The sequence below is a fragment of the Lepisosteus platostomus genome, chromosome 14 (assembly GCF_059453375.1).
Source record: "Lepisosteus platostomus isolate fLepPlt1 chromosome 14, fLepPlt1.hap1, whole genome shotgun sequence".
NCBI lineage: Eukaryota > Metazoa > Chordata > Actinopteri > Semionotiformes > Lepisosteidae > Lepisosteus > Lepisosteus platostomus.
In genome coordinates this window covers 24,154,827-24,182,396 of record NC_142624.1, presented here as the reverse complement: position 1 = coordinate 24,182,396, position 27,570 = coordinate 24,154,827, and the positions used below count along the sequence as shown (strand labels likewise).

The window sequence follows — 27,570 nt, the reverse complement described above, 5'->3', positions numbered from 1 at the left end:
CTTGCAGTCAAATAAGCAATAAATGGTACTGTATGTTGGTACTTTATAAAAACACTGGAAAAATACATGGTAAAACTATTATAATGGCATCCAAATATAGACTTGGATTCCGTACACCACAGCCAATACCAATATTCTATTGGCACAGGCCCAAAGCATGCTGGATTGTGATTTAACATAAACCATTCTGAATGACACTATTCAAGCCCCCATGCTGTAGTTGCCTTTTCAGCAACTGTGTTTGTAAGAAAATGGCAAATTTAGTTTATTGAGGCCATTTGCTTAAGTGAAGTTTACAGCCTCCAGGGCAAAAAAAAGCTAAAGTCTTTTAGAATTCGCTTTGGTTGTTTTTTCATGTTTTATAAGCTACAGTTTGTGAAGTAGCAATGAGAGACTGCTTGCCATTCTTGTTGGGTTCAAGCTAAGATGGAACTGAGCAATTAGGCTCTGGGGGAAAACAACAGTAACAACAACATAGAAATGACTTGCTGTATTTCCCAGCCATCTGGAGTTTGCTGGATTAACTGTAGAGATCCATAACAGTATTGTGATTGCTCATTCTATCAATATTATACATGCACATCATAATGTATGATGTATGGAATTAAGTCTAAACCAAAAGAAAAGATGATTTCCCTATATTGTCTTTGAACGTTATTTTAAAATGACTATTACTGTATGTTACAGCACATTTAATTATAGTTCACTAAATAATAAAATTAACCAATGATTTGACAATGTACAATTTGACAGTGTAGACACTTTTACAAGGTGTGTGTGATGTTTTGTGTCTTTTGTTTCTAAGTTCATATAGTGCCTTTTTGTGCAAAGCAATTCCTACATCAATCTGCACATACAGTCCAATTAAGGTAACAGTAAAATAAAATGGCTGTATACCCCACAACAATTGCATGTGAATATGTAGAAGAAACAGGATTAGTTTTGTTTGGTTCTGTTGCAGGCAAAGTTGTTTTTAAAGACAGTAGTGCATTAAACCCCTGCACATCTAAAGACTTTACTGGTATGTAGCGGAATTTGTCACAGTTACTGTACTGTATATAACTTTTATAAAGACTGCACACTGTAGTAAGCAAATCTAATGCTTTATAACAGCCTAAAAAGCTGAAGTTTCAGCTTATTACGAAATAATTTCTAAATCTCATTCAGATTTACACGTATATATAATTGTTATAGAAATTACATTAATGTATTCATACCCTTTGAAAATGCTTACAAAAGTTGACACACTTGAACATGTTCAGTGATATGTCAGCTTGTTCCACCTACTGCCTTCATGAAGCCTTCAAAGCTTTGTAAACTACTTAAAGCTAAAAGCTTGTTCAAGTCATTAAGTAAAATTGCCAAGACTTTCCATTCTTTGATGTGGAAAGTAGGGAATTAAGTCAACTATTTAAATAGTGTTTTGACATGATGCATTTTTGATGTGTTGAAAGGAAGACTACTTTGTGGTGTTTTGCTTGGTCCTTTAAATGAAAAACTTTTAGAACTGGTTAACTTTCAAGTTTTTCAGAATCAGATGATACATTTTTCGTATGTTTCATTTTACTCTTTTTTGTGCAAGAACTTTGTGGTTGAGTTATATTCTCATGAATGTTGAGAATGGACATTGTAACTGTGAAAGTCTCTTTTCTCCCAGTTCACCACAAGACCAAAGTCCTTCAGGTGATGGAGGATAGACAGCCTATACACTGCCAAATAGGATCTCGAGCAGATGAGAAATAAGTCACCCAAACATTTGAGGACCCATAGGCCCATCAGGCAATAAAAAGCTATTGTAGGATTGCATTTGTTCATTTGGAAAATCTACTAAGCACATACTGTAATAACAATAAAACATATTTGGCTGACCAGAGACCTTCCTAATGGCATGTGATACAAAATAACAAAACTCCATGGCAAAGCAGAAAAATCACCTGTGGTTCTTTGCAAAGGGGATGTGGAAGTTTGCATCCTCTGAGTTGATGTACACAAATCAGTCTAATTCTGAACACACTGGAGGAAGTGATTCATGGACACCATGCAGAAACGTAATCATCAGAAAGGACTTGATCTGAGATACAGAATAGGAGAATACCAAAGATCCAAAAGTTGCAACCTCTTGGAAACCAACAAACAGAATTTTTGGAGAACTGATTACAGGAGTAAACATTTTAGGATAGAGGCAGCCCACTGTGTGACAACAAATGATAGCACTCCAAGATAATATTAAGGTCCCACAGATTTGTAGTCTATGGTCTGTGGTCAATGACCCAGGGAAGATGTTCTGGCCAGAAAGGGTGCTGGGCTTGCGGTCAGGGACCAACAGGGAAATTGATGGTCTGAGATGGTGCTCATGAAGTCTGACTCAGTCAATGTCAGGATAAACTAAAAGGCTAAATGCAAATGGTTCTGCCTCCTAGCCAGGGCCTGATGCACACACTTAGTGGCAAATAGGTGACTTGAAGCAGCAGGAATCTGTGCAGGGGTCTGTAAGTGTGCTCTAAGAAATGGTGCAGAAAAGGCAGGTAGAAATGACCTTTCAGGATGTGTTAGCCTGTCCCAGTCTAAGGTACTCGATGTTGTATAGCATGTTCCATGAGGTTAACTTACCTTCTCACTATGTCCAGTGGCTGAAAGAAGTGAAGGAAGGTGCAGCTGCTAGAGGAACTTCTGAAACCATCATAGCTATAAGGTACAGTAGCTACACTTTCCAGCAAAGGAGATAGCAGCAGGGCAGATGTGTTTTAAGTCACAGAGGGTGAATTTCAAGCTCACAAAGACTCCTATGCTGTCAGCATGAGACCAGTGGGTTGGTGGGGACCAGTCATGACCACAACATGGAAACAAGTTTCAGAATTCCTTGAGACCTCACCACCACAGCATCCAGGCTCATGTAGACTGGAACAAGGGCCATTGGTTGAGATCGGAGTGTATGAGACCTCACCAATGTTGAATAAAATCACAGCCACAAAACTCTTGATGGTGTGGAGGCTGGAGGGAGATTTGAAGTTCTCAAGATCTACTGTAAGAGGGATATGGGTGGAGCTCACAGCTAAAGTGGACCACAGGCCAGAGATGGGATATCCTGTGGCCTGAATTTGTCTTTGGTTATCAGCCAAAGGCAAAGACAAAAGGTTTGAGAATAAGGTTTCCACATGAACAGGGCTATCAAGACATGGAGTTTCTTGTGAAACATAGTTTGAGTGTCAATACTGGAATTAGAGTCATAGAGACTTGCAGATGCACAAGGTTTTGTTCTTTAAGTCAGTTTATATCAGTAGCTCAAAAGAACCAACTGATTTTTCATTCATGCTCTCTCTTAGATACATTAAACAGATATCCCAAAAGAGCTGAATATAGGTATGAATGGTAATCAATAATGAAGTGACTTGTGGACATACTGTACTCCTTTAACATGCCCATGTATCAGAATTATTTGCCATTTCTCAAACAGTAATTGTTGTTCCTTTGTTCCTTACAGTAGAATTAGACACTAAATTTATAACAGAGTGCTGCAGTTTGGGGAACCCAAGTCATACAGTAGTTGGCAATGTAACACAATCCTATCTTAAACCCTTTATCTCTAGGCTGATTAACTCAGCTTTTACCTTGTTGGTTCTGTTTTTGTTGGTTTTAATATGTGAAATAATTCTCCACATTTTAGTTAATGTTAGTAATTTCATTTCTGCTATGGCTTGTATTGATCTATAATTTGTGATTTTCTTCTGCTAAGCTTTCTTTTGAATCAGATGCTTTGGTCTAGCGAACACAGCTGTCTTTGCTACTACATACCATAAATTTGTGTCTGCCTCACTCTGGGTCCAAATTCCCAAACCATTCATCAGCTGTCTCATGGCATTGTGGCAGATAATTCCTGCCTTCACCAACAAGACCATACTTTTGGTCTAAAGTTAATTAGCCATGCAACAAAATGAAAAAAAAAAAAACGGCTGGATGTTTATTATTTCCAAGGTCATCCTTTGCAAATATAAAGTGCCCTATTGTTATTTGCTAATTTACTCACCATAATGTCAGAAATGTTAGAATAAAATATGTCTAGACTTGAAGTACAATCATAATTGTTACAAACCCTACAGACATTCGTTTGATGATTTCATGCAAGTTTTTTTTTCTCTGCATGTTTTTACTTTGTCCTGTAGTTTAAGTAGAACAATTTGAGAATTGTATATGTACTCATGCTGACTTTTGTTTATATATATAACAACAGGCAAACATACTAAATTTTCTTATACAAGGACTGAACTCTATAATATGAAACAAGTTTATTGTTTGCATATTATAGCTGTACAAGCAGCAGTATGCTTGTCTACATAATTCAAAAACCAAAATCTACCGTTGGTTAATTTATTGCAGACCTTCTTTTGCAAGTTAACTGGTGCCAAAAATGATGAGCACTGTTTCATTTTGCATAGCTTCATCTACACATCATCCACGGGTGAATAAAAGCCAGATTGTGTAATAATTACAATTTCCTGATGTTTGGCCAGCACTTCAGACCAGTTCTATCCATCTTCATTAATTTATGTACAGACTTGCGTTTAAAAACTCGCTTTAAAAGCTCACATGGGACAGCTTAAAACAGATGCTGAAACTTTTACTGGAGTGAAGATAAGAGGCTTTCTGCTCTCAATTTTTCTGCTCTGTTGTGGTGCGTGGAATTAGAACTTCAGCACACACCAGTGTCTCTAGTTTGGCTACAGTAATTTAGTATTTCTACCTGAGCAATCCTTTGGAAACTTGTCAGAGATCTCATGAACAGTTTACGCTGGGCCAGTTTTTTGCTCTGGCTTCAGCTTTCCTCTCAGGCAGTTCTGCTGGGCATTGCTTACAAGTGCCTCTGTGATGTGGCCTCTATGGCCTTTTTTACTGAGCTGTCAGAGAGAGAGGGAGGCTCTCCAAGCTCCAAAGGACTAACCTCTGTGCTCACAAAAGTGTGCCAGTAGCTGAGGACAACTTCATAAGTTTTATCTCAGGCTCTGGAGTTGCATCCAGGGAAAGGGTGCTTCTTTTCTACTTTCACTTTAAATGGAAGATAATGTTACTATCAAGAAGAAGCTTCTTCACAGACCCATCTTTAGGTAAGCGAACTGCAAAGCATTTCTGAATCGGGAAAGCATACCTTTCCCATTTTTTTCCACTCTTGATGGTCCAGTAGCACAAATGAACACGTTAAGGCTGTTTAATGTAATAATTAATCCCAGAGCTGCACTTTGTATTGCTTTATCAGGCCGCAACTAGTGTCATTGCTGAATTTATATTATTGGGAGCTTCTTTCTATTATAACTTATTTTTTTCATTGATATTTATTCAGCTTTGTACAAGAATGTAAACACTTGCTGACTATAAGTGTCCTAATCTTTTATGGTTAAAAGGCCATTAGATGTGGAACATTGTTTTCTAGTTCACTTAACTGGCCATTATTTCAGGCAGGTTTCTAATGTCTTTTTAGCATGTAGAAATTTTAAAAGGGAGCAGCTGTCCAATAGGTCCAGCACAACCCGAACATTATATTTTTAACGCCTAAGGTGCATAAATATTTACCCGTCCTTATTTTATGTACCACGTTTGACTTCAGTACTCCCTGACAAAGTAGCAGTACTTTGTACTTCATACAAAACAGAAAAGTCAGAGGATTTGTAAATGCTTGGTTGTGGAATTTCTATGTTCTGTTTAAGGGGACTACTACTGGTTACTGTTTATGGATAGTGCTGTAGTATTTTCCAAATGAGGAAACCAGCTTTCCTCATGTGGGATGTTTTCCTTGATCTGGCTTGGTGCATCTGAAGAGATCTTGCTCCGCTCAGACTCCTGAGATTGACTGTGAAAGCTGACTGCTGGGAAGCCTGTGTGGGAATAGGATTTTTCTGGCACTTGCAGTGAAGAGTCTGTGGTTGGAAAAGGAAATAGTGCTCATGCTATCTGTTGTTTATAACAAGTGACATCTCAAGCACTACTTAAATTCCCATTGGACAAAACTTGATGACATCTGCAGTGTATCATGGTTGTGAGTTTGATATGATAAACAAACTGGCTTTAGATGTGAGGCCTTAGAAAGAATTTTACAACGTTGCCTTTAAACAAGAACTTTCTATCCAAAAGGACCTAATTAAAACATGGTTAACATTTAACTTTTCCATTGAAGATTTATTTTTGCTTTATGTTTTGGAGCATGTTGGTATGTTTGAAAAACATCAAATACAGATAGATGAATGCACCATTTAATGCAAATTAGTATACAGTACATCTTGTACAATAGTAGCCCAAGGGCAGTAATCATAGGGTTGAAATACTGTGTATGTTTTGTAAATCCTGACATACTGTATACAGTAGCATAAAAATGCCTCCTAAAAATTGTAATAATACTTTACTACAGTTTGAAGACTACTTAAAATATAAAAATCAGAAGGTGGAGATACAAAAATATTTAATCAATTATTTTTTGTGTCTTTGTGTAAATGCATTTTAAAAATGAAAAACTATGCTCTGGTTGGAAGGCATGTGTAAAACAAATATTTTCCTGCTGTAAGGTAAAAAACACATTGAAATCTTAAATGGAGACAATCATTTGTTCCCTGAGTTGCAACATTTTCATACGAAGCATATTTTCTGTGCTGTTACAACAATGTAACAAAAAACAGCTGTTTCACAGGGGCTCAATTGGAGATGAGAGTTGTATTATGGGTTATTGTAGTAGTCATTGTTTACTTGTGTGGTATAGTGTTACACTGCACAATAACAGTAGGTAATTATGTAGTGGGTTTTGTATTAACTTTTCTTCTAATACACAACAAACTGTTTAAAATAAATTATTAATATTTACATAAAACATGGATTAACATAAGGTTATTCCTTATTATTTTACAAAGAAGGAAAATCTGTTCATCTTTGTTATTACTTCAGTTGTGCATGTTAAATAAAGTTCGTAAATGTGGGATTGTTTCGCTTTTCATAATGTGAAACAAACAATTTTGAAAATTCATTGTCCTTTTAGAAATATTTACACAAATGAGATAACGACAGTTTACAGTTCCTTTTAAACAGAAATCTTAAAATTTGCCCCCCAAACTCATTTAATTTCCAAGTAGAAGTATTACTCTTGCATATAAATAATTGCTAATAATAAATATTAGCAATCTCAATATAAGTATTGATTCTGAATACATTTCTACAGTAGATTCCCTGTTTTGCTATCTTTAAAAGTGCATACAAGGTATAAATGTATATTATCATGTGTGTAAAAAGCACTGCAAGCATAAACATCTCCACATTTGTCCTGTTTTCTTGTAGAAAATATTAATCTCATCCAAGATCATTGCTTGTTATGAAATACAATTAAATGAGAGTTCAAATATGAAATACAGTAAGAGTTCAAATTCATGTTCTTATTTAGCATTCAGTATGGTTCATTAGGGAAATGGGGAGAAGAAACTGTCTGCCAAGTAGGTTAAGTTTACTTGTTTCAGATTCGTTTTTGCAACTAAACTGCCATGAGTGGTACATTTTTACTAGGGTCTGCATATTTTGGATTTGGTTAAAATCCCAGTTTTGCATTTTTCGCTTAGCTTAAATTCCCATAAATGGTATCATTCTGGATTTGAGTTGTAAATGAAGTAAAATGCTTCAACTACAAAGGATATTGAGTGGCAGCTCAGTCTTGCCTAATTGCAGATTTTATTACAGGTTTTTTAACGATCCATCACAATCTCAAATCGAGGTTTAATTATTTTAAGCACTTAATTAAATAAATTTAAGAACTTAATCAGTTATGCAGTGTATTGTACATTTTTAAACTGCAGACAATAATATGTAGTTTATATGTACTTTTATACTTTACGTTTTGGGCTGGCAGTGCAGGTATTTCCAATGTCAGAGATCGTGCATTTGTGCATTCGTGCATGTGTGACTGTAAATGTATGAGGTAGGGGTGCAAAACATAACCCTCTTAGTCTGTGCATCTAATTATGTAGAACTTAATAGCTTTCCCTCTAAAAACAATATGCTGACTTACATTGTTTGGATTATTGTCTGCAATCTGAAGTTGCTAAATAAATCAAGACAGCTGCTGAGAAATACAGCTGCACCACACATTTTGGTTGCCATTCTCAATCAAAATCTGTTTAAATAGAGGTCTGTGGGGCTGAAAGACATACAAAAGTTGGAGAGGTTCTTGTTTACTAGAGCAATGCATTGATTTTTACATTGGTTTTATCTCATGGCTACAGTAGGTTTTTTATTTGTCTGTGATGGATGTACTTTGATTGCTTTAAAAATTGTTATATTCAGAATATGTTCCTCTGAAGTGTGATCTCAAAGTATTTCGCATTATACATTATGATTCGCTTAGGTGAAGTTGTTTAGTTAATCAGTGTACTGTAGTATCATAAGAAGGCTTAAAGCAAAAGCAGAGTAATTATTGTTTCCCTTATCAACAGAGCATAGAGGAAATACTGTATGGGCCCATATCACAGTCCTGACAATTTAAGTAATCTAAAAGCTAGGAAAAAAGCTGTACGTATGAAAAACTGAAAATTGTTCTTAAACATCTCTTTTTGTTAAAACGGCTATTTGTATTGTTGAGAGAATCAAATGTTCTATTTTGTTTGATTTTGCATTTATGTCTGTCTATAAGAATCCATGCACTGAACTGGGCAGGTATCTTATAAGTTAATCCTTTTCTATATTATGTGTGACAGGTTTTAAGCAGCTTGTGGGAGTGTTTGTGAAAGTGTTATAGAACTATGAAATATAAACAAGATGGCTTCCTTTTTTAAATGATTTTAGTTCTTGATTTTGGAGTCACCCTTAAGTTGCAATGATAAAATGATGTTATTCCTGCCTTTCAGATTAAAACCCTACCTTTAAATAATGGGTATATTCTTGGGAAGGAAGTGTCTTTTCACCAAATAATACCCCTTATTCATTTGTGTTAAAACGTAATTAAAAATAGTTTCAAACAAATACCTGTACAAAGATGCTTGGAAGGTGTTTCTACTTTAATGTGTAGTCATTTTTGGATTTATTGTAAAGGTTGTGTGGATTCGTATTTGATTTAAAGTATTTAAAGAGATTATTTAGCTTATTTTGCTTTTAAAAAGTAAATTTAAAAATCATTATTAAGCAATTAAAAATTGTCTCAAAAAGATGTACACAGAGATGCACTATACCTGTATGTGAGAGAAAGATTCTCTGCTGTCTTTATAGTTTAAAAAACAGTTGAAAATCTTTCCTTTTTTATTCAGCTTCCTTTTTATTTTTTTTCTCCCAATCAACTTGTCTTAAAGCTGCTTTTCCTTGGAAATGGCTGCTGCAACCAAGAGTCTATCCCAGAAGCATAGGGTACAAGGCAGGACTAGACCCTGTCAGGAAACACCTGACAAGTCCATTACAGAGAACATAGCCACACAGGGACAATACAGACACCATTCACCCAGCATGTCTTTGGAACGTGGGAAGAAACTGAAGCACTCAGAGAAATCTCACACGAAAATGGAGAGTATGCACATTCCACACAGTGAAGGCACCCCACTGAGGAATTGAACTTGTCTGACTCTTTTCTCCAGTATCTTTAAATGGGCATGAAATGAAATGTTGGTGAAGACATGAGAGAAAGGAACAATTATACCTTGGTTCCTTTTCATTTCTGGTTAATTATGGTACTGGTGTCAGTCACACAGGTTGGTCTGCTGCATTACCTGTCAGTCTGAAAGTCATGCTATACTGTATATCAGTGTTTTTTCACATTTTAATTTTTGGTTTCACTTTTTCACAATTATGGTCATCATAACATTCAAGTTTCCAAACTATACAGTAGTGTATGTTGCCACATACTGTATTTGTTATAAATACAACTACAAATACAAATACAACTCGAGGTGCTACTGTAGCTCAGAGGAAAACTCAGATTTTAAATTTCCCCATTAGGTAAAAAAAAATACTTAGAAGAAGAATAATTCGTTTTTTTCATAATGACATACTTTGCATTTTCACTGTTCTTTCATGCCATTGAATGTTTTTATTTTACTACAGGTACATCAGTATTAGATATACTAGCACATTACTATGCCTGTGAACCTCAAATCACTAGACAAATTAAAACTAAATATTTAGGATGAAATTATGGGTGAAAAGTAATGAGTTCTAGACTCTTAAACTCTTCAGAGACAGGATGCATACTGATGATTAAATGAAGATATAAAACACAAGGTTTGTGCGAGTACTGCATTTTATCCAGATAGTACTGTTCAAGTATTGTTCTCTCCTAAAGCAGCAGAGCCTGACATTCTGTGTCCAGGATGAATAATTGTTACTGGAAACTTTGGAGGTTTATATCATAAAATAAAATGAGCATAATATTTATGGCATTACCCAGAAAGCAAAAACAGAAAAAAATAATCTTTGTAGAAAAGTGTGTTTATTTAGGCTGGATTATTATACTACTGGTGGGGCTAAGTCTGTCAAAAACAGGCAAGATATATGTCATTAAGAGTTAAGTGTATGGCAAATGTCTGTTTACTGTTGCAGTCAGCTCTGATGTTTTTTTTCTAACAGAGGCGTGTGCTGGTAGGGTTCGGCTCTAGAAATCTAATGTCTTATAAACTAACTGACTTGAGAAATTACAGTTCCAGTTAAAGTGAAACCGAAGAGTAGTATAAACTAAGGAGGTACCCCTGAGCAGACACAAGGGACTGTGTTCATAAAGTCTACTTACAGGGCATTGAACTTCAGACATTGTAAAGAAAAGAAACATTGGAAAGAAACTGGAATTTATTTGCTTAAAATATTTTTGGTTTGATCTAGAAAATATTCACAACTACAAAAATTACATAAATTACTTAAAATAACGTGATGCATGAAGACAATTTAAAACAAAAGCCCTGGTTAATTAGTAGAAAACAGTGAACGTAGATAGGGGGTGTTGGCTCAGATTGGAGTGATATAATTAGAGCAGTACTACAGGGATGTATAATAGGATAACTGCTTTTCCTATTTAGAGTTAGAGTCTGGTATGGTTAGTAAACTAGCTGAATGTGCAGGTGATACCAAGTTAGGAATATTAGCAAACACTGTAGAAGCTCCAAATGAAATTTAAACTTAAGTCATATAAAACATAAAATTCAGAACTGGGCAGACACATGACACTTAATGACATTTAATCTACTGTAGATGTGCAGGCTGTTTACTGTATTTTGACAAACAATTTTCTTTCTCTGCAAGAAAGAGCCATTTCAAAAGGCTAGAACAAAGTTATATTATAGAGATCAATAGAGTTTAAAACACAGTATATTGTGTTAAAACTGTACAATATGTACAAAGATTGAATTATATAAAGATGTTGCAGTGTGGAATCAGGTTAGAGAACTAAGCAAGCAACCAGATCCATTGCCGAGCCTAAAAGAGTTTTCTTAAAGTATTAAGAGTTATCATTGATATAATCAAACTAGTTCTGACTTCTTCAGAATCAACAGTGAAACACAAACCAGAGGACACAAATGAAGAGAAAGTACATTCAAAACTGTGAACAGGAGGCACTATTTACTTCAAAGGATTATGGAAGCCTGAAGCAATTCACTCAGCAATTTGATAAAGGTAATAACATGACATTCATAAAAAGGCTGTATTGGATGCATGAGCTCATCTGTTTTTTATTTCTTATTAAAGTTATAAAAAAATACAACTGATATATATAACTTAGTTTCAATAAAGTTTAATCTGTTGGATGTTCACAAAGTTGCGGTTTTTTCATATAAGTTTTAGTCTTTGATGTTAGTGAGAATTCAAATCACATTACTTTTAGAGATTGTGGAGTAGTACGATGTCTATTATTCCCAAAGATACAAATATCGAATACTGAGACATTTGTTCTACTGCACTGTCTGTAGTATTTTCTAATTTATTGCATGCATTTAAGTCCCAGACAGTAAAGTAATTGGAAAAAATATGTTTAAATTCACAAAAAGTGAGAGAAAGTAGATCAGATCTGTGTCACCTGATTTAAGATACAGATTATAAACTAAATGGCAAGGTAATTAAATGAGTTACTAAAATGAGAATGCAACAGACAATGTGTCTTTTGAAGACAACCAAAAATTACAAATACTCTTGATATGATTAGTTTTAATGAGTCTGCATCATCACAAAAATGACAGAGAACATGCCATAAGTATAGCTATGTCTTACCCTTTCTTACCTTTACTGGGGTTAGAGTTAATTGGTACATGGATTCATTATTATTATACTGAATGAATTATATTAGTCTGAATATACAGTAGAAATCTTTCATTTTCTTATGTACAGGTACAGTATGCATAGTGAACTGAGCTTGGAGTTACTTCTACTGCATATGAACTATTAAACACGTTGGTCTTTTGTATAATATAGTCCTGTTGTCTGCATTATGCCTATTCAAGTAAATCTTAGATCTTGTATGTAATTAAATTGAACTTTTTTTTTCTTTGTTGTTATGGAAATGCAACCCAGTAAATCTGTACTGTAGTTTTACTATTGGGCAGCTCACTAATCTGTACACAGTATAAAAACTGAACACATTATTTCACTTTGGCTTCAATTTAACCATCAGAAGACAGCCCCTTTCAGGCTGAAAATAGAAGTTACTGTACCTATTGTATATTCTGCTCATTTCCTGCGCTACTACAGTATGTTATTCACCATTTCCACTACGAGTACAGTTCTTCAGACAGTCTGTTCAGATTTGTTCTTTGTTTGAGCAGCATTTTAGTTTGCTGTTAATGTCAATATTTGCTTTTTATGCCAAGAAGATTTTCTTTTTGGAGGCACTTAGTATTTTGAATATGTCAGTTAAAGGAAAGCAAGCATCTTAAACAAGTTGAACCTCTGTAGTCAGACATCCTCAGCACCTGAAACACTGGTTGTCAGTATTGCAGTGAGCAGGTCTCTTTGAAATATTTGTCTGCTCATCTAAATGGCTGCTTTTTTCTTCCTTCAACGTATGAGGAGCACTCATACCTTTTGTTTTCACTTCCAGAAAAAATACAGATGTAATACTTTTGCTTTTTATTACAGATCACCCTAAACTCGTATTCTAAATTCTGAAACAAAAACAAAACATGTGCCAATTTCCAGTTTTGGAAAAGATAACACTGTTGGAATTTGCTGTTGTAATATTCTACTGCTTCCTTGACTTTGTGTATCTTGTCGCTAATTTAAAATAATAAAAACAAGTAAAAATGTATGTTTGCCATGCAATGCTGGGGCCCTGAGATAAATTCCTGTACTGCCATCTGCATGATGTTCGCATGTTCTCCCTGTGTTTGTGTGGATTTCCTTCATGTGCTCCAGTTTCCTCCCACAGTCCAAAGACGCTCTGGTTGGTCAACTATTTTTTGTAAAATTGGCCCTAGTGTGTGTGTTTGTGTCTGTGTGCTTGGCGATGGACAGGTTGTATCCCATCTTCCGCCAAATCCTTGCTGGGATAGGCCTCCGGCCACCATGGCCTTGAATTTGGTTATTGTGATATTTACCGGTAAATTCGAGCTTCACTGCTCCAAAGAACACTGAAAGCCAGGACTAGTGGCTATAAATCTTTTCTTAGCTGCAAGAAACCAGCCGCTTTGACAATATGTGGATACTGTACATGGCTAACTAACACCATGCCAAACCATGGATTTTGCTGGACCCGACAAGTTTTATTTAAAACTTTAATGGTCAAGCTGAAGACTTCTAAATGTACCTTAAGCTATTAGCGAAACTAAATGAGAAAATACTGAAATATGTTGGTGGTATACTAGAAGTATTTAGATCCATGGACGATATTTTGTGCAAGCATCTTTGTCAGCCAAAAGTCTTAAGTAAGTCTCTATCACCTTTGCACACCAGGTTGGTGGAATTTTTGCCCATTGTTCCAGGCAGATTTTCTCAAGCTTCTCTGGTTGGTTGGAGATTTCTTATGGACAGTAGTTTTCAAGTCTTTCCACAGATTATCAATAGGATTCAAACATGGACTTTGACAGACCCCTCAAGCACATTCACTTTCTTATTCTTAAGCCACTCTAGTGTAGCTTTTGCTCAGTGCTTTGATTGATTCACCTGCAGAAAGTTCCCATTGTAGGCCTTCAGCAGGCTGAATGAGGTTTTCCTCTAAATTTCTTGTGCTTTGTTCTGTCCATTTCCAGTGTCTTCTGATGACACAACACAATACCTTCCTACTTGACAGGAAGGATGACGTTTACTGAGTGATGTGCTGTGTGCTGCTACAGTAGACATAACTTTTTGTATTTAGACCAAATGTTCCAATTTTGTCTTGTTCAACCACAACACACATTTTGCCACATATTTGCAGATTCACATACTGTAAATATTTTATTGCAAACTCTATGCCGGATTCAAGATGTTGGTAACAGCTTCCTTCTTGCCATATTGCCATACGGGCCAGCTTTGACTTCTGTCACTGAACTCTGTAACTCCTTCATTGTTGCTGTTGCAAGTGTCACAGAGGCATCCCTAACCAGTTTCCTTCTTGCCTGGCTGCTCAGTTTGGAGTGACAGTCTGACTGTTCTTCTACCGTTTAATGATTGACTTCACTGTGTCCAAAGGATGTTCAGTGTTTTTGAAATTTTATTACACCCTTCTCTTGGTCTGTCCCGTCTACATCTTCACCTCTGTGTCTATTGAAAGCTTCTTAGTCTTGATTATTCAAACTTTGCTTGAAATTCACTATCTGCCCGAAGGACTTAATGAAGACAAAGGCCAGTGAACTGTGTGGCTCATTAAGGTAATTTTGTGCATCTAATTTAGTTTAGGTTTACTGTAGCAAATGGTTTGACTACTTATGATATCATCATATTTCCATTTTCTTTAATATGAACTATTAACGTCTTGTTTTTGTTTTTTAAGGACTTGTTATGTGTATAACAAATATAAATTGCTAATTCAAAGTCAGACTTTCAAGGTGACACATACCACACCATAATTCTAGCGAGTGATGTTATTCTGTCCAGAGACACTGTCCTTTTCGGTTTCCTGGTCTTACTTTATACATGTATACTGTAATTGAAAACAAGTGGCCTGTCCACTTTTGTGCATTAGATTGGTAATGTTCTTATCTTCCCTTGGTATAGTCAAATCCTACTTGTGTGGTTCTACAAAAATAATGCAATGAAAATTGCATCCATTTGAATGTCTGTTTCAGAGATTCAAGCTTTCCTTTTTCCAAACCTTTCTCCATTTATTATGTTTGAATTTTCTATTCACTTCCTACCTCTGAAGTTTTACACTCTTTTTTCCCCAATTTAGATACAGGAATGTTTACATTTAAACTATGTATCATTTCCTTATAGAATAAAGAAAACATTCATTGGAAATATTGAAACACTGCATAGAACACAACCCGGGGTTTGCTCCCAATATTTTAGGAGACATTTCTAGCTGAATGTGCAAGGGCTTTTATAATGCGTACTTGTTTTACAAATACACATTTTGCCGAGAACTCTTGTCTCTCTTAAAAATAAAGCGGTCAATTGAATTCTTCATTTGTAAACATGATCTATCAACACCACATTCTATAACAATTAACTTACCAAAAGAATCAGTCTGTGACACTGTTAATGATTTTTAAGTATTCCCCAGAGTACCATCTTTAAGAAGCAGGAATTTATAAACATTTCACTGACTGGCAATACTGCTTCCCACCCTGTGCCCACTAGGGTCCTGTCTAGAATGATGTGATGGCTAATGTTCTCTCCAAAGAGGAAGTTTACACAATGAAGGGCACCAGAAACTCATGGGAAAATGCCCCATTTAACCTTCCTCCATTTCTGAATGAGCTGTTGCAGTTCTGATCTGTCATCTGCTCTTTCAATTGTGTTTCTATAAACTTCTCATGACCAAATTTAAATGCCAAGGAAGAAGTGACCAAACTCCAGATTTTCCTTTTACCAAATCAGCTACAGTAGGTAACAAAAAAGAATTTTCTCCTGCAGATTTTGGACAGAATCATAATACGATATTGAATATGGTTACAAGGTATCCTAGTAAATCTAGTATCTTTCTAGTTATTATTGTTTTGTCAAAAGTAACATTGAACTGTATAAATTGCTCTAGTTTATCTCTGCTTCAGGGTGAGTTCTTTTGAGCTTCTGAAATTGTCTAGAAATAGGAATTAGAATTAAATTAACCTCTGTTAATTTATTGAATAAAAATGCTGGAAATTAGAACATGATGTGAATGTTTTAGCAGATTTTGGAAATCACAATAGATTTGAAAGTAATAACTTAAACATCATGGACTTAAATTAAAGCGGTAGTAACTGTGTTCCTAGCAGGAACAAACTTGCTTTTTTCTTGTTTATGGTGATTACTGTATATACCAGAATTTTCACCGGCAAAAATATTTACCATTTATAGCTTTAATTCAAATACTGTATGTCTGAGCCATTACAGCACATTACAGCATTAAGTGATAATTAATTACAAATATCGTTTATTTTTGCTTATTCTCTTTTAAAATATGGTAATCTTATTTCTGAGTACTTACTTTCTTTTCACATGCAAATGTGAAAGAGTTACAATTGTGTCAAGTGAGCTGGCATTTATCTGTCACTATAACTAGCTTGAGCTTTGTTGCCGCTCTTTGCGAACCAAGTTACAAATCCTTGACCTCACTTCATTACAGCATGCTTTGTTGAAAAACCATCTTTGGCACTTCTCATCTGTTTAAGCCTTATGTCTGAGGCTTCCATCCATAGTTGCTTTTAAATACTGTATGTTGATAACTACTCAAAAAGTATTTTTACACAAAAAAGAGAATGGGACAAAACAAATCTTGGATCTTATAACTAAGTTCCCTTGGCATACGCTGTAATAATAAGATTCATTACTGTACAGCTTATATCAGTGTCATACTCTATTGTCAAGCACAGTTCATATTTAAGGGTTTTTTTTAATTCTCAAAACAGATGGTTAACCTAATACGTAGACTCAATATGCCACTGGGTTAAAACATCTATTTTAGGAGTTTAAACCCACCCACACAGTCTTGACTTGGGGGATTTTCCCTAAGGAATAGCATGGTGGGGGGTTTATTTTTGGTTTGGCTCATGTATCAGGATGTAGCTAAAACCATACAACTGTTTCTCTTTGTTATTCTTATATGAGGTCATTCTTATAAACAAATTTATGAAAGAACTTGAAGTGCCACAAAAAAAAAACCTTTTTTAATGTTGACAGTTCCCTGAAAATATATAAATGGGGCCCTCCCTTTTCAACAAACAGTTGTAAATAATGCAGACATCTCTTTTTTTCTAAGAAAATAAATGTGTCCTAACACATACTGAAAAGCTTGGAAATGAAAGAAGGAAGTTATATATAAAAACTTGTAAACAGTTACAAATGAGAAGAGACAGTTTGGCCCATCTAGTCTGTTTGGTGGTTGGTAGTATCTAATTAGAATTTTTCTGAAAGAAGCCAACATTTCAGTTTCCCCAAACAGGACTGAGTAGCATTTTCCATAGTCCAGCAATCCTTTGCATAAAGAACTGTCTCCAGTTCTCAGTTTTAAATTCCACAAAGGTATCACTTGTATCCTATGGTTTGTGTATCACTGCTGATTCTTAAGCAGCACATACTGTAGGATTAACTGTTTTGAATACTCAAATCAGGTTCCCCCTGTTCAAGACTAAAGAGGTTCAGTTCATCAAGTCAGTGAGTATTGAACATTCAATCAATCAAAGTTTTATTTAATCAAATGCACAACAACATAGCATGCAGCAGTAATTGCTGGCAATGAAATGTCTTTTCTGCGAGCTTAACAGGGGGAGTTAAAAATAAAAATCACAAAACTAAAAGTTACAGGATACATTTACATAAAAACAGTGCAATAAAAAATAAATTTTAAAAAAATCAATATAAATACAACTGCTTACATTATGTCCAAATAGTGCAATATGCAGTGTGCCAAATTCAATGGAAAACTGTATGTACATGTAACCTGAACGTTTAACAAGAACCATTAGGGTGGTTGCTGAAGGTGACTGCATCTTGACTATTTAGCAGTATTATTGCCTGGAGGTAGAAGCTGTTCCATAATCTGTTGGACTTTGACCGAATGCTCCGGTACCATTTACCAGACGGTAGGAGAGAAAACAGTTTATGACTTGGATGACTGGGGTCCTTGAGAATAGACCTGGTCTTAAGACATCTAGCTGAGTAGATATCCTGGATGTTTGTTAGCTCACAGCTGGTAATGAGCTGCCAGTCAGGATGCTCTCAATAGTGCACCTGTAGAAATTGGTCTGGATATGTGATGGCATGCTGTGCTGCCGTGCTATTTTGACCACGATGTTGGTGTGGTGGGTCCAGGTTAAGTCCTCTGTGATGTTAACTCCTAGGAACTTAAAACTGCTGACCCTCTCCACTGCAGTCCCAGTCCCAGTGATGTTTCCTTTAATCCACAATCATCTCCTTAGTCTTACTAATGTTCAGAGGGAGGTTGTTCTCCTGGCACCATGCTGCCAGGGTTTCAACCTCCTCCCTGTACGCAGACTCTTCACCATCTGTGATCAGGCTGATGACCATTCATTTAAATCCAGAAATTAATGTGGTCACTCTTTTTTGGACCGATTCCAAAGCAGCAATATCTTTTTGGCAACACTGTGACCAAAAGTAGACATATTTTAATATAAGATGTAACAAAAACCCTCAACCTAAGAGTTCAGCTTTTAACTGCTGTTTAGATCCAAATATTCTGTTTACCTTTTATTCCTTCCACCAAAATAATATTTTGCAGCACATTAGAAGCTCATTATGTTTTCACCCATAATTATTCATTATCCAATACTAAAAACTAACCAATTTCAGTCTGGTATTATAAAACATTCTGGTATGCCTCTAGAAGAAATGTAAGAGTCCTTTTCTGATGCTCCTCATTGCATCACAAGCATGTATCGACAGAGCGGATTACAGTACATGTGTAAAGGAAAGTATGTCAATGGAGTTGCACAGGCAACGGTGATGTGTGGCATTATGAAATCTACAGGGGTTACACTCTCTTACTCTCAGGTTCTTAGCCCTTTCTCTACCCACCTTGGTCTACCGGTCTACCAAGATTTGTTCCTCTCTGAATGAGATCAGTGATGACAGTGGCCTGCACATGTTTTTGAACCATAGTGACTTATTGGCTCTCTGGATTTTGTACAGTATGTATTTGTCTCTACTTTGCCCTTTGCTCCTACAAGATACTGTGGGGTTTAGTTTTACCCTCTTACCTAGTGGCTGATCTAATCATTTTACCAGTTACTACAAGGTGTCTCATCTAAAATCAGTCCCCTTCCACTTACCTTTATAATGAACAGAAAACTAGACAAGCCATATGGCAGTTCTATTTATTATATGGACTGGGAGAGCACTTTCTCTTCCTTTTAAAACTTGGCAAGCCAGTTAATGCATGTTAAACTTGCACACAGTATGTATAGAACACCATACTTGGGTTTCCAGATGAAGATTAATCTCAGTCCTGTGTGTCACAGATGTACCTACAGTACCAACAAATGTTTTGGGACTATCCTGAGATTAAGCACTTTTGGCTGTATTTGCTTTTGAATATGTGTGACTATGCTTTAGATGCTTTGATTGTAGCTTCCAAGTGACAATTATCTCATATGTATGTTTAGACATGATATACTTTAGTTATAGATCTAACTATTGCTAAAAAATCAGTTTTTTACGGTTAGGTGGAGTCTGACTCTTATACCAAACTTGGTTGCATTTTGACACATGATAGCAGCCTTTTCACCATATTGCTTGATTTCTTTACATCTGAAAAGCTAAGAAAGCTTGGACCTGAATAGTAAAGGAATGAGAAATCTCTAATCTTCCCCTCCTTCAGAAAAAGAACGCCTCAACAACAATGTTGTTTCCACAAAATAAAATAAATTGTTCTCTTGAATCTGGGGTGACATTTCTAAAGTATTTCAGTATATTTTACCATTTACATTTTACTGTTTTTATAGTACACTTGTCTAAATTTGGTAAATGCTCTTGGCGATGGTAATATAAAAGCTATGTACTGATGTAACCCTTCTATGTATAATCAGTTCTTCTTTTATTAAAACGCAACTTCAATTGCTTTAATATGTTTTCCTTGCTATTCACTCTTTAATGTGATTAGGGATTTCTGTAATAGCATTGTCTTTCAGAGGATAAATACTTTTAACAGATAAATCCTGGGGTTTGACATATCAGAGAATCCTGGGAAAAGACCATGGTAATTTACATCTGTGTTTTGATTAAAAAAGAGTACACGTTTTGGAAGTTCTGCAGTAGCTGTAAAGAGTACCCTGCCATACATAAAAAGGCAGCGAATGGCTCAGTCAGGCTTTCAGACATTTTAATTTTGTGCCTTTTTTTTGTGCATTTAGATGAGGACATGAATGATATTATTAATGATAGATACAGTACTGTACAGCCTTATTTTAGTAATTGCACTGATATGTTTAAGATTAAAATTAGTCATGTTTATGATCACTGACAGTAAAATGAAATGGAGATGAATAGTACAAGTAATCGTATTGTAAAATATCTTTAAATCCTTCAAAACCAAAGTTCTTTGCGTTATTGTTATTTGAAAGAGTAACATTAAACATTAGAGATATATTTTGTTGATTTGATTTTTAGGAGTGCATGGCAAGTTATGATTATGTATACTGTATGAATTCTTGAGGCATCTCTAGATTCTCTTTCCAAGACGGTAACCTTAATGATGCTGTGAAGTCAGTTTTCATTGGATATCCAAAAGAGGATATCCAATCTCAAAATAGCACCAAAAGAGGACCATAAATGTATTTTTGTATCATTAAGATAATAAATATTTAACTGCTATTCTCATTTTTTTTTATTTAGAGAATATTAATAATAATACACAGTAATATATAATACAATAGTATTATACTACTATATATATAATAGTATAATAATGACTTCTTGTGATGCTGAAGTGAGAGTATTGAGTGGTCATATTCCAAGCCTTTGGAATACCAGTTTATCCTAGTATTTCGGAATAATTACATCCAAGCACTTTTCAGTTCTGATTGTCCTTCAGTCTGTAAAATGGAGATGCAAGTCCAGAACCAGACAGTAGTGCACAGTCATGAATAGCCTTTTAGAAAAATATGCAAGTTATTGAAAATAATAATCATACAGTACATGGTTCTGATTGTTACCATGACTACTATAACAATAACAGAATCACACTTACATTTCGTGTTTGCTAGCCTTTTTGTGTGCCGTTTTGAGTGTTATCAGTTGTTGCCTGCTCATTCAGCATGGCTTCAATCAACAACACCCAGCACAAACTGACATCAGGTAAAAATAGACACTGTTAGGTTGATACTTAAAGTTTATACAACGTTAACAAAGAGAATGACTGCTAACAGCTAGACAAGTGGATGCAAATCATTTTTCACTTTAAATTTAAACCCTATTTAAAAAAAGCAATACTGTAAGTATTGGTTGGATTTAACACATATAACCATATTAACCACAAAACAACATATTAAACTGCTACAGTTTAATCAAAAATGAAAATACTAATGCTTCAAATAAAATAGACAAGGCATTAAGGTTGACTATTGTCTGCTAATATGAGTAGAGCATGCTTGTATGAGATATATTTGCATATATTATTTGAAATAAAGTAAAGCTTTCTGCTGGAAAAAACACTTATTTTTTGGCAATCCTATATACAGTACCCTATCATACTGCAGCTAATACTGTACTTTAAACCTGTATGTGTCAAACTAATGGGCTGTGACCTTCAAATGACCAGGTTGATATTGTTGATACAGTTCGAAGATGTTCTCAAGGTTGTCATGGCATCAGGCAAATTACAGCCTCCCACTTAAAATATCACTTTTTAGAAATGTTTCTTGTACTGTGCTGTGACACACTTTTCAGAGAACTCCTCTTTGTGGCTGTTTGGAGGTCTCACTCTTTCCAGACTATGTAAGGCCTCCGTGACTGACTTACAGTAGAGGCAATGCTGTAGAGATGCTGTGACTCAAATATGTCATGTTTGTGTATTTCAATATTTAATGTCAGCACCCCCACCAAAGTGTTCCTTTCAAATAACAGTTACTAAAACTGTTTGTAGTGGCCAGCCTGTTATGAATTGATTTCAAGATTTTTGCATAAACTATAAAATTGAATAACACTGCAGCTTTTGTTTGGTATTAATATTGCCATGAGTTTTATATTCCCTCTGTGATGTCACTCTCAAATAATTTTGCCATGTTAAATTACAAGATTTAGAGCCACTTACTCTGGCAGAGCAGCAATATCCTGAACTTTATGACAAAACAGTACAGTTTTGTACATGTAGGTTTATGCAAACAATTATTAAAGAGCTCAAGTACTAAACAAGCAGGTAGATGAACCCAAAAAACGTAAAACACTTGAAAGCCAAATACATCAAGCAGGTATGTCTGAACAATACTATAGCCATCTAGAAAAAAAACTTTACAAACTTGCTTCAAAAAGTGATTCAAAGAGGACAGTCTTGCTATAACACTACATACTGTAGCTTATAGAATAAACATGTTTTTAACAATGAAAGATCAACATAAAGGAGGCTTTGTGCAGCTTATACAATTAAAAGTAGGATTTCAAAAGTCAAATGATGTATTATGTTTTTATGCTATGCAAGCTTTATCACAATAAAAAACGATTCACATTCTGAAGCTGCCTCCTTTCCTATTTACAGTGTAATGTTAATTATCCCAAGTTCAGATTTATTTGCAGAAATATTTTAAAAATGTCTTTTTTTAATGCTTAAGATTAAAAGTGCTTTTTTGTTTGTGCTTGTCTGACCTTTTGCATAATGATTAAAACTCCTGAATGCCATACACATGTTCTAGATTTTATGAGACAACATGCCTTATTTTTTTAATGAATTTTATGGAACGACTTTCAGAGGTGATTTGTAATAATAACTAATAGCAAAATAGATTAGAGCTGGTAGGATTATGAGGCACATCAGAACAGAATGTTGACCAGATTACTGTGACCTAAATAACAGGAAGCTATAATAACATCATTTTGTTTAAAGTTCTTTTACTGTGATTAATCCAACATGAATGTGTGAAATACATTAATTAGTCTTATTTAAAATGTTGAAAATGTGCAGAGAAACTACCCAATTCTTGAATCTCTTCCAAATCATAGTTCAGAAATGTGTTTAACAGAGAATGTGTTGATTGAAATTACTCATATTACCCATAGTTATTACGCTGTACCTTGTTATGCTGGATGGATGGATTGTGTACGTGCGGGGAAGCAAAACTTGGAAGTTAGCAGTGCTTTTTCAATTTTGTTCTCCTTAGCTGAGTATTATATAATTGGGTTCACTTGCATTTAAAGCAGCATCAGTAAAACACTGTAAAAGATTTTACTTTGTGGTTTGTAACCCGGTAATACTTTGCAATGAATCAAAACTGTAATGAATTATATTTGAATTTCCTTTCTCAAACTAATATCTGAACGGAAAGTCCCACAAGAAGTCTATGAACCCTAAACTTGGGTCTAAAAAGGGGAAATGTAAAATTTTCAGTGATTTTCATTAGACCGTAGAATCCTCCGAAGGAGCCTTTTGCATTGTTACAAAAAACAATTATTAGGGGACCTTACACAAGTATTGAAAATCCTTAACAGGACTGAAAGTCAACACAGCAAATTTCTTCAGAGTGAAGAGAGAAACACAAACCAAAGGGCACGATTGGAAACTACATGGATGAGCATTCAAAACCGACAACAGGAGGCACGATTTACCTCCTGGAACAAGAGAATGGAACAAGCTGCCCAGCCATGTTGTTTGAAGCCAATATTGTGCTATAAGTATTATGCTTTTATTGCACTCAACTTGCGCTAATAAAATGTAATACTTTTTTGTTCTTTACTCAATTATTATACCATGTTTTTATGCTACTCTATGGGGATATGTGGATATAACAAATTATTAGAACTATTGCCCAAACATAACACTTATGTAAAAAGAATAACATACTGTATTTCACTTATTAAAAATGTAATCCTTAGATGTCCAAAGGCTAATATGAAGATTTTTCTTTAGTTGTTAACCTGCATGCAAGTGTCTTTGTTATTTTTAGATGGTTGTAGGTATGTCATCATACATCAATAAGCCTTAATTATATAAGTCTGATAAATGTACAATTATAGAAACAATACTTATACTAGAGGATATTCTGTGACTAAAAAAAAAATCAATGAAATAGTAAACATAGAAACGTAGCCTTGCTTAACTAATTTGTTAGAATTATTTGAACATACACCATTGGTAATGTATACAAACAGAGCATGTGATATGATATATTTAGATTTTCAGAAAGCTTTTTTAGATACGCATAAAATATTAATTCTCAAATTATATGGCGGTAGGCATTAAAAATTTATGTATATAGATTCCGAACTAGTTAATGGATAGAAAACAATGAGTACAGATAAATGATGAATGCTCAAATTAGGCTAATGTAACACTAATGCTCAAATTAGGCTCATGTAGAATGCTATAGGGATCGGTATAAGGACCGCTGCTCTTCCTGATTTATATGAATGATCTAGATTCTTGTATAGTTAATAAACTAGTCATTTTTACAGATGATCCCAAGTAGAAGGGGACCTGATTCCAAATTTTAAATCCTCAAAGGCTTTGACCTACTCAACCCCATGAACTTCTTTTTAATTAACGGTGTAGCACAAAGTAGAGGCACAAATGAAAATTAAAGGGAAGTAGTGTACATTTAAAATGGAGATTTGGAGGGGAAAAAGTTAAACAGTCATATTGCCAAAGCTGGTATTGTCAAATCTTTCAAGGGATGAACAAACTGGATGATATCTTCTGATTACTCAAAATCAAACACGCTAGACTGATCAATCTAGCAACTGCCTTACATTTGCAAATTTTCTTATGTTGTTTCATTCTGATGCTTTAAAAAAAACAATGGTAGTGGAAAACATTAGGGGAGTAAAGGAGGAAGAATTTAATTCAAAAGTTTTTTTTGTAGTTTCTACACAGAGAATGTAGAGCTCTTACCCATTTTTAATAGCCCCTTTTATGCTTAATGTGCTTGAATATCACTTGTAGAAGTGCTTTGCATCCCATATACTGTATGAGTGTCACCACTTCATCCATCATTTAAGCGCGGCACTCACATACAGTATGAGACATTTGACACATGACATCCATTATGCACTAACAGTAGCTCAGCTTTGGAAGTGAGAAAATGCTCCTGGTTACACCAGTTAACATTGTTTTTCTTACAAGACAACCACGGGACTTATAATAACAAAATAACCTGGACTTTGGTTTAACATCAATGCACTTCCTATAGCAATGTATCCCCAGTAACTGTACTGAGGTATTTATCTGGAAAGAATGGACACATACTCATCCAACAACACCATTTACAGCTGGTATGGTTTTCCTCTGAGATCTTCCATCCTAGTACTGACCCGGTGCAGCCTTGCTCAGTTTCTGATATCTAACAACATCAGACCAAAAGTCTGTATAACTCATATCATCTGCACATTATGTTTGTAATCAATATGTTTAAGAAATCCTATTTTTGTTGTTAAACTTGAATAAAGTTGGAGCAAATACAACATAAATTTAGAAACATCATTTTGTGCACAAAAAACAAATCGGTCAATAAAATAATAATCTATTATTATTATCTAATATATCCATCAATTTTTTACTGCTTTATTCAATACAGAGTCACGGGGGAGCTGGAGCCTATCTCAGGGCGCAAGGCAGGGTACACACTGGATGGGACATCAGTCCATCACGGGGCACACACGGATTCAGACACACACCAGGGCCAGTTTTCCCAGAAGCAAATTAACCTACCTGAATGTCTCTGTGCTGTGGGTGGAAACTGGACCACCCAGGGGAAACCCACCCATACACAGGGAAATCATACAAACTCCATGCAGATAGCATACCAGGAATTGAACCTAGAGTCCAAGGGCTGCAAGGCAGCAATGCTAATCAATAAATTATAAACACAGTTATTGATTATCTGTCAATAAAATATAAGTGAAATAGCTCAGCTGATGAATAGGAAAATACAATTACAGTACATTTTTTGTGACATGTCTGTAATTTCTGCAATGCCACACTTTCAATCTCACAAATTGTTCCTTTCAGTGTAGCCTCCTGAGTCAGAAAAGATGCCTTCAGCTATGAATAGGAGAGGTACTTGTACTTATATATTCTGGTGCCTTATACCATTGAAGCATCTGAGAACACACTTCAGCCCTCTGCAAGGAAACAACGAAAGCTCTCGACTGTAGACAACACAGGGAAAAAATGGTCGATACAGCAAGCAGCAATATTTTGCATTTATAAAATGATTGATTTTTTTAGATTGACAGTGTGGCATAACAGATGTTTTGGAGAACAGGATTAATATACAGAGACCTATTACTCCAACATACACAGTTGTGTGATTTGTGTGTGAGATCAAATTTACCCTTTAGGCTCATTTGAGTAAGTGAAAGTACTGACAGAGACTAAGAAATTAAAGGCATACCAGGGATTGCTAAAATTAAGTGTCCTGTAGCTATTTATTTGAGCAAGAGTATCCTTTGAGAATTGGAACCAGTAACGTACAGCATATTGTATTTTTAATGTCTGCCACTATACATAAAAAAATCACACACAGTATATGTATACTTGCATACATGTACTGTATGTACAAAGTTAACTAGTGTTTTATCAAAGGTAGAAAAAAGGGTTTAAGAATTTTTTAAAGGCAGATTCCATCAACTGCAAGTAATTTACAGATAGCCAAAGCGCCACCTACAGGGAAATTTAAATATTAAAACGCTAAGATCAAAAAGACAGAAGGCTGTGTTTTATTCAGGAACAAGTAATAGGTTTATTCCACGCTGAAAAAAAGAAGAAAGAAAACAACGTTTCGGCCGTGGAGCCTTCAGGTGTGAAGAAGGCGGCTCCACGGCCAAAACGTTGTGTTTTCTTTCTTCTTTTTTTCAGCATGGAATAAACCTATTATAATAATAATAAACTTTGTTTTATATAGCAACTTTAAAGGTGGCTTCTCAAAGAGCTTTACAGGATGACAACAGTAATAAATAATAGATAAAACACAATTACAATATATAGAGGAGACTGAGGATGGTGGTTCTAAGAAAAGCAAACGGGTGAAGACTGGAACCAGTTAAGTAAAGGCTTTTCTGAAGAAGAGGGTTTTGAGTCTGGATTTGAAGGAGTTTAGAGAAGGTGACTCTCTGATATCCTTGGGGAGAGAGTTCCAGAGCTTGGGGGCATAACAGGAGAAGGCCCTGTCACCCATACAATGTTGACGGGCTTGGGGGACAGTTAGGAGAGCAGAATTAGAAGAGCGAAGGTTGCGAGGTGGGGAGTAGGGCGATAATAGTTCAGACAGGTACTGAGGTGCCAAGCCATGCAGAGCCTTATAGGTGAGCATGAGGATATTATTGGAACTATTACTTGTTCCTTTGCAGCCTAGGCATGCTGACGCA

The 27,570-nt window shown here is 35.3% G+C and overlaps 1 protein-coding gene across 2 annotated transcripts in view; it reads left to right on the top strand.

Moving 5' to 3' along the window:
• pde1a (phosphodiesterase 1A, calmodulin-dependent) overlaps nucleotides 1-27,570 on the top strand; it is a 114,402-nt gene that overhangs the window by 71,677 nt on the left and 15,155 nt on the right. Inside the window, exon 1 of one of the 2 annotated variants that reach the window (XM_088605171.1) lies at nucleotides 4,643-5,099. The exons of the other annotated variant lie outside the window; for it this stretch is intronic. Coding sequence (XP_088461297.1) covers nucleotides 5,047-5,099 — 53 coding nt within the window. The 5' untranslated portion in view covers nucleotides 4,643-5,046. Of the gene's footprint in view, nucleotides 1-4,642; nucleotides 5,100-27,570 lie in introns of those variants that run through there. 2 annotated transcript variants of the gene reach the window in all.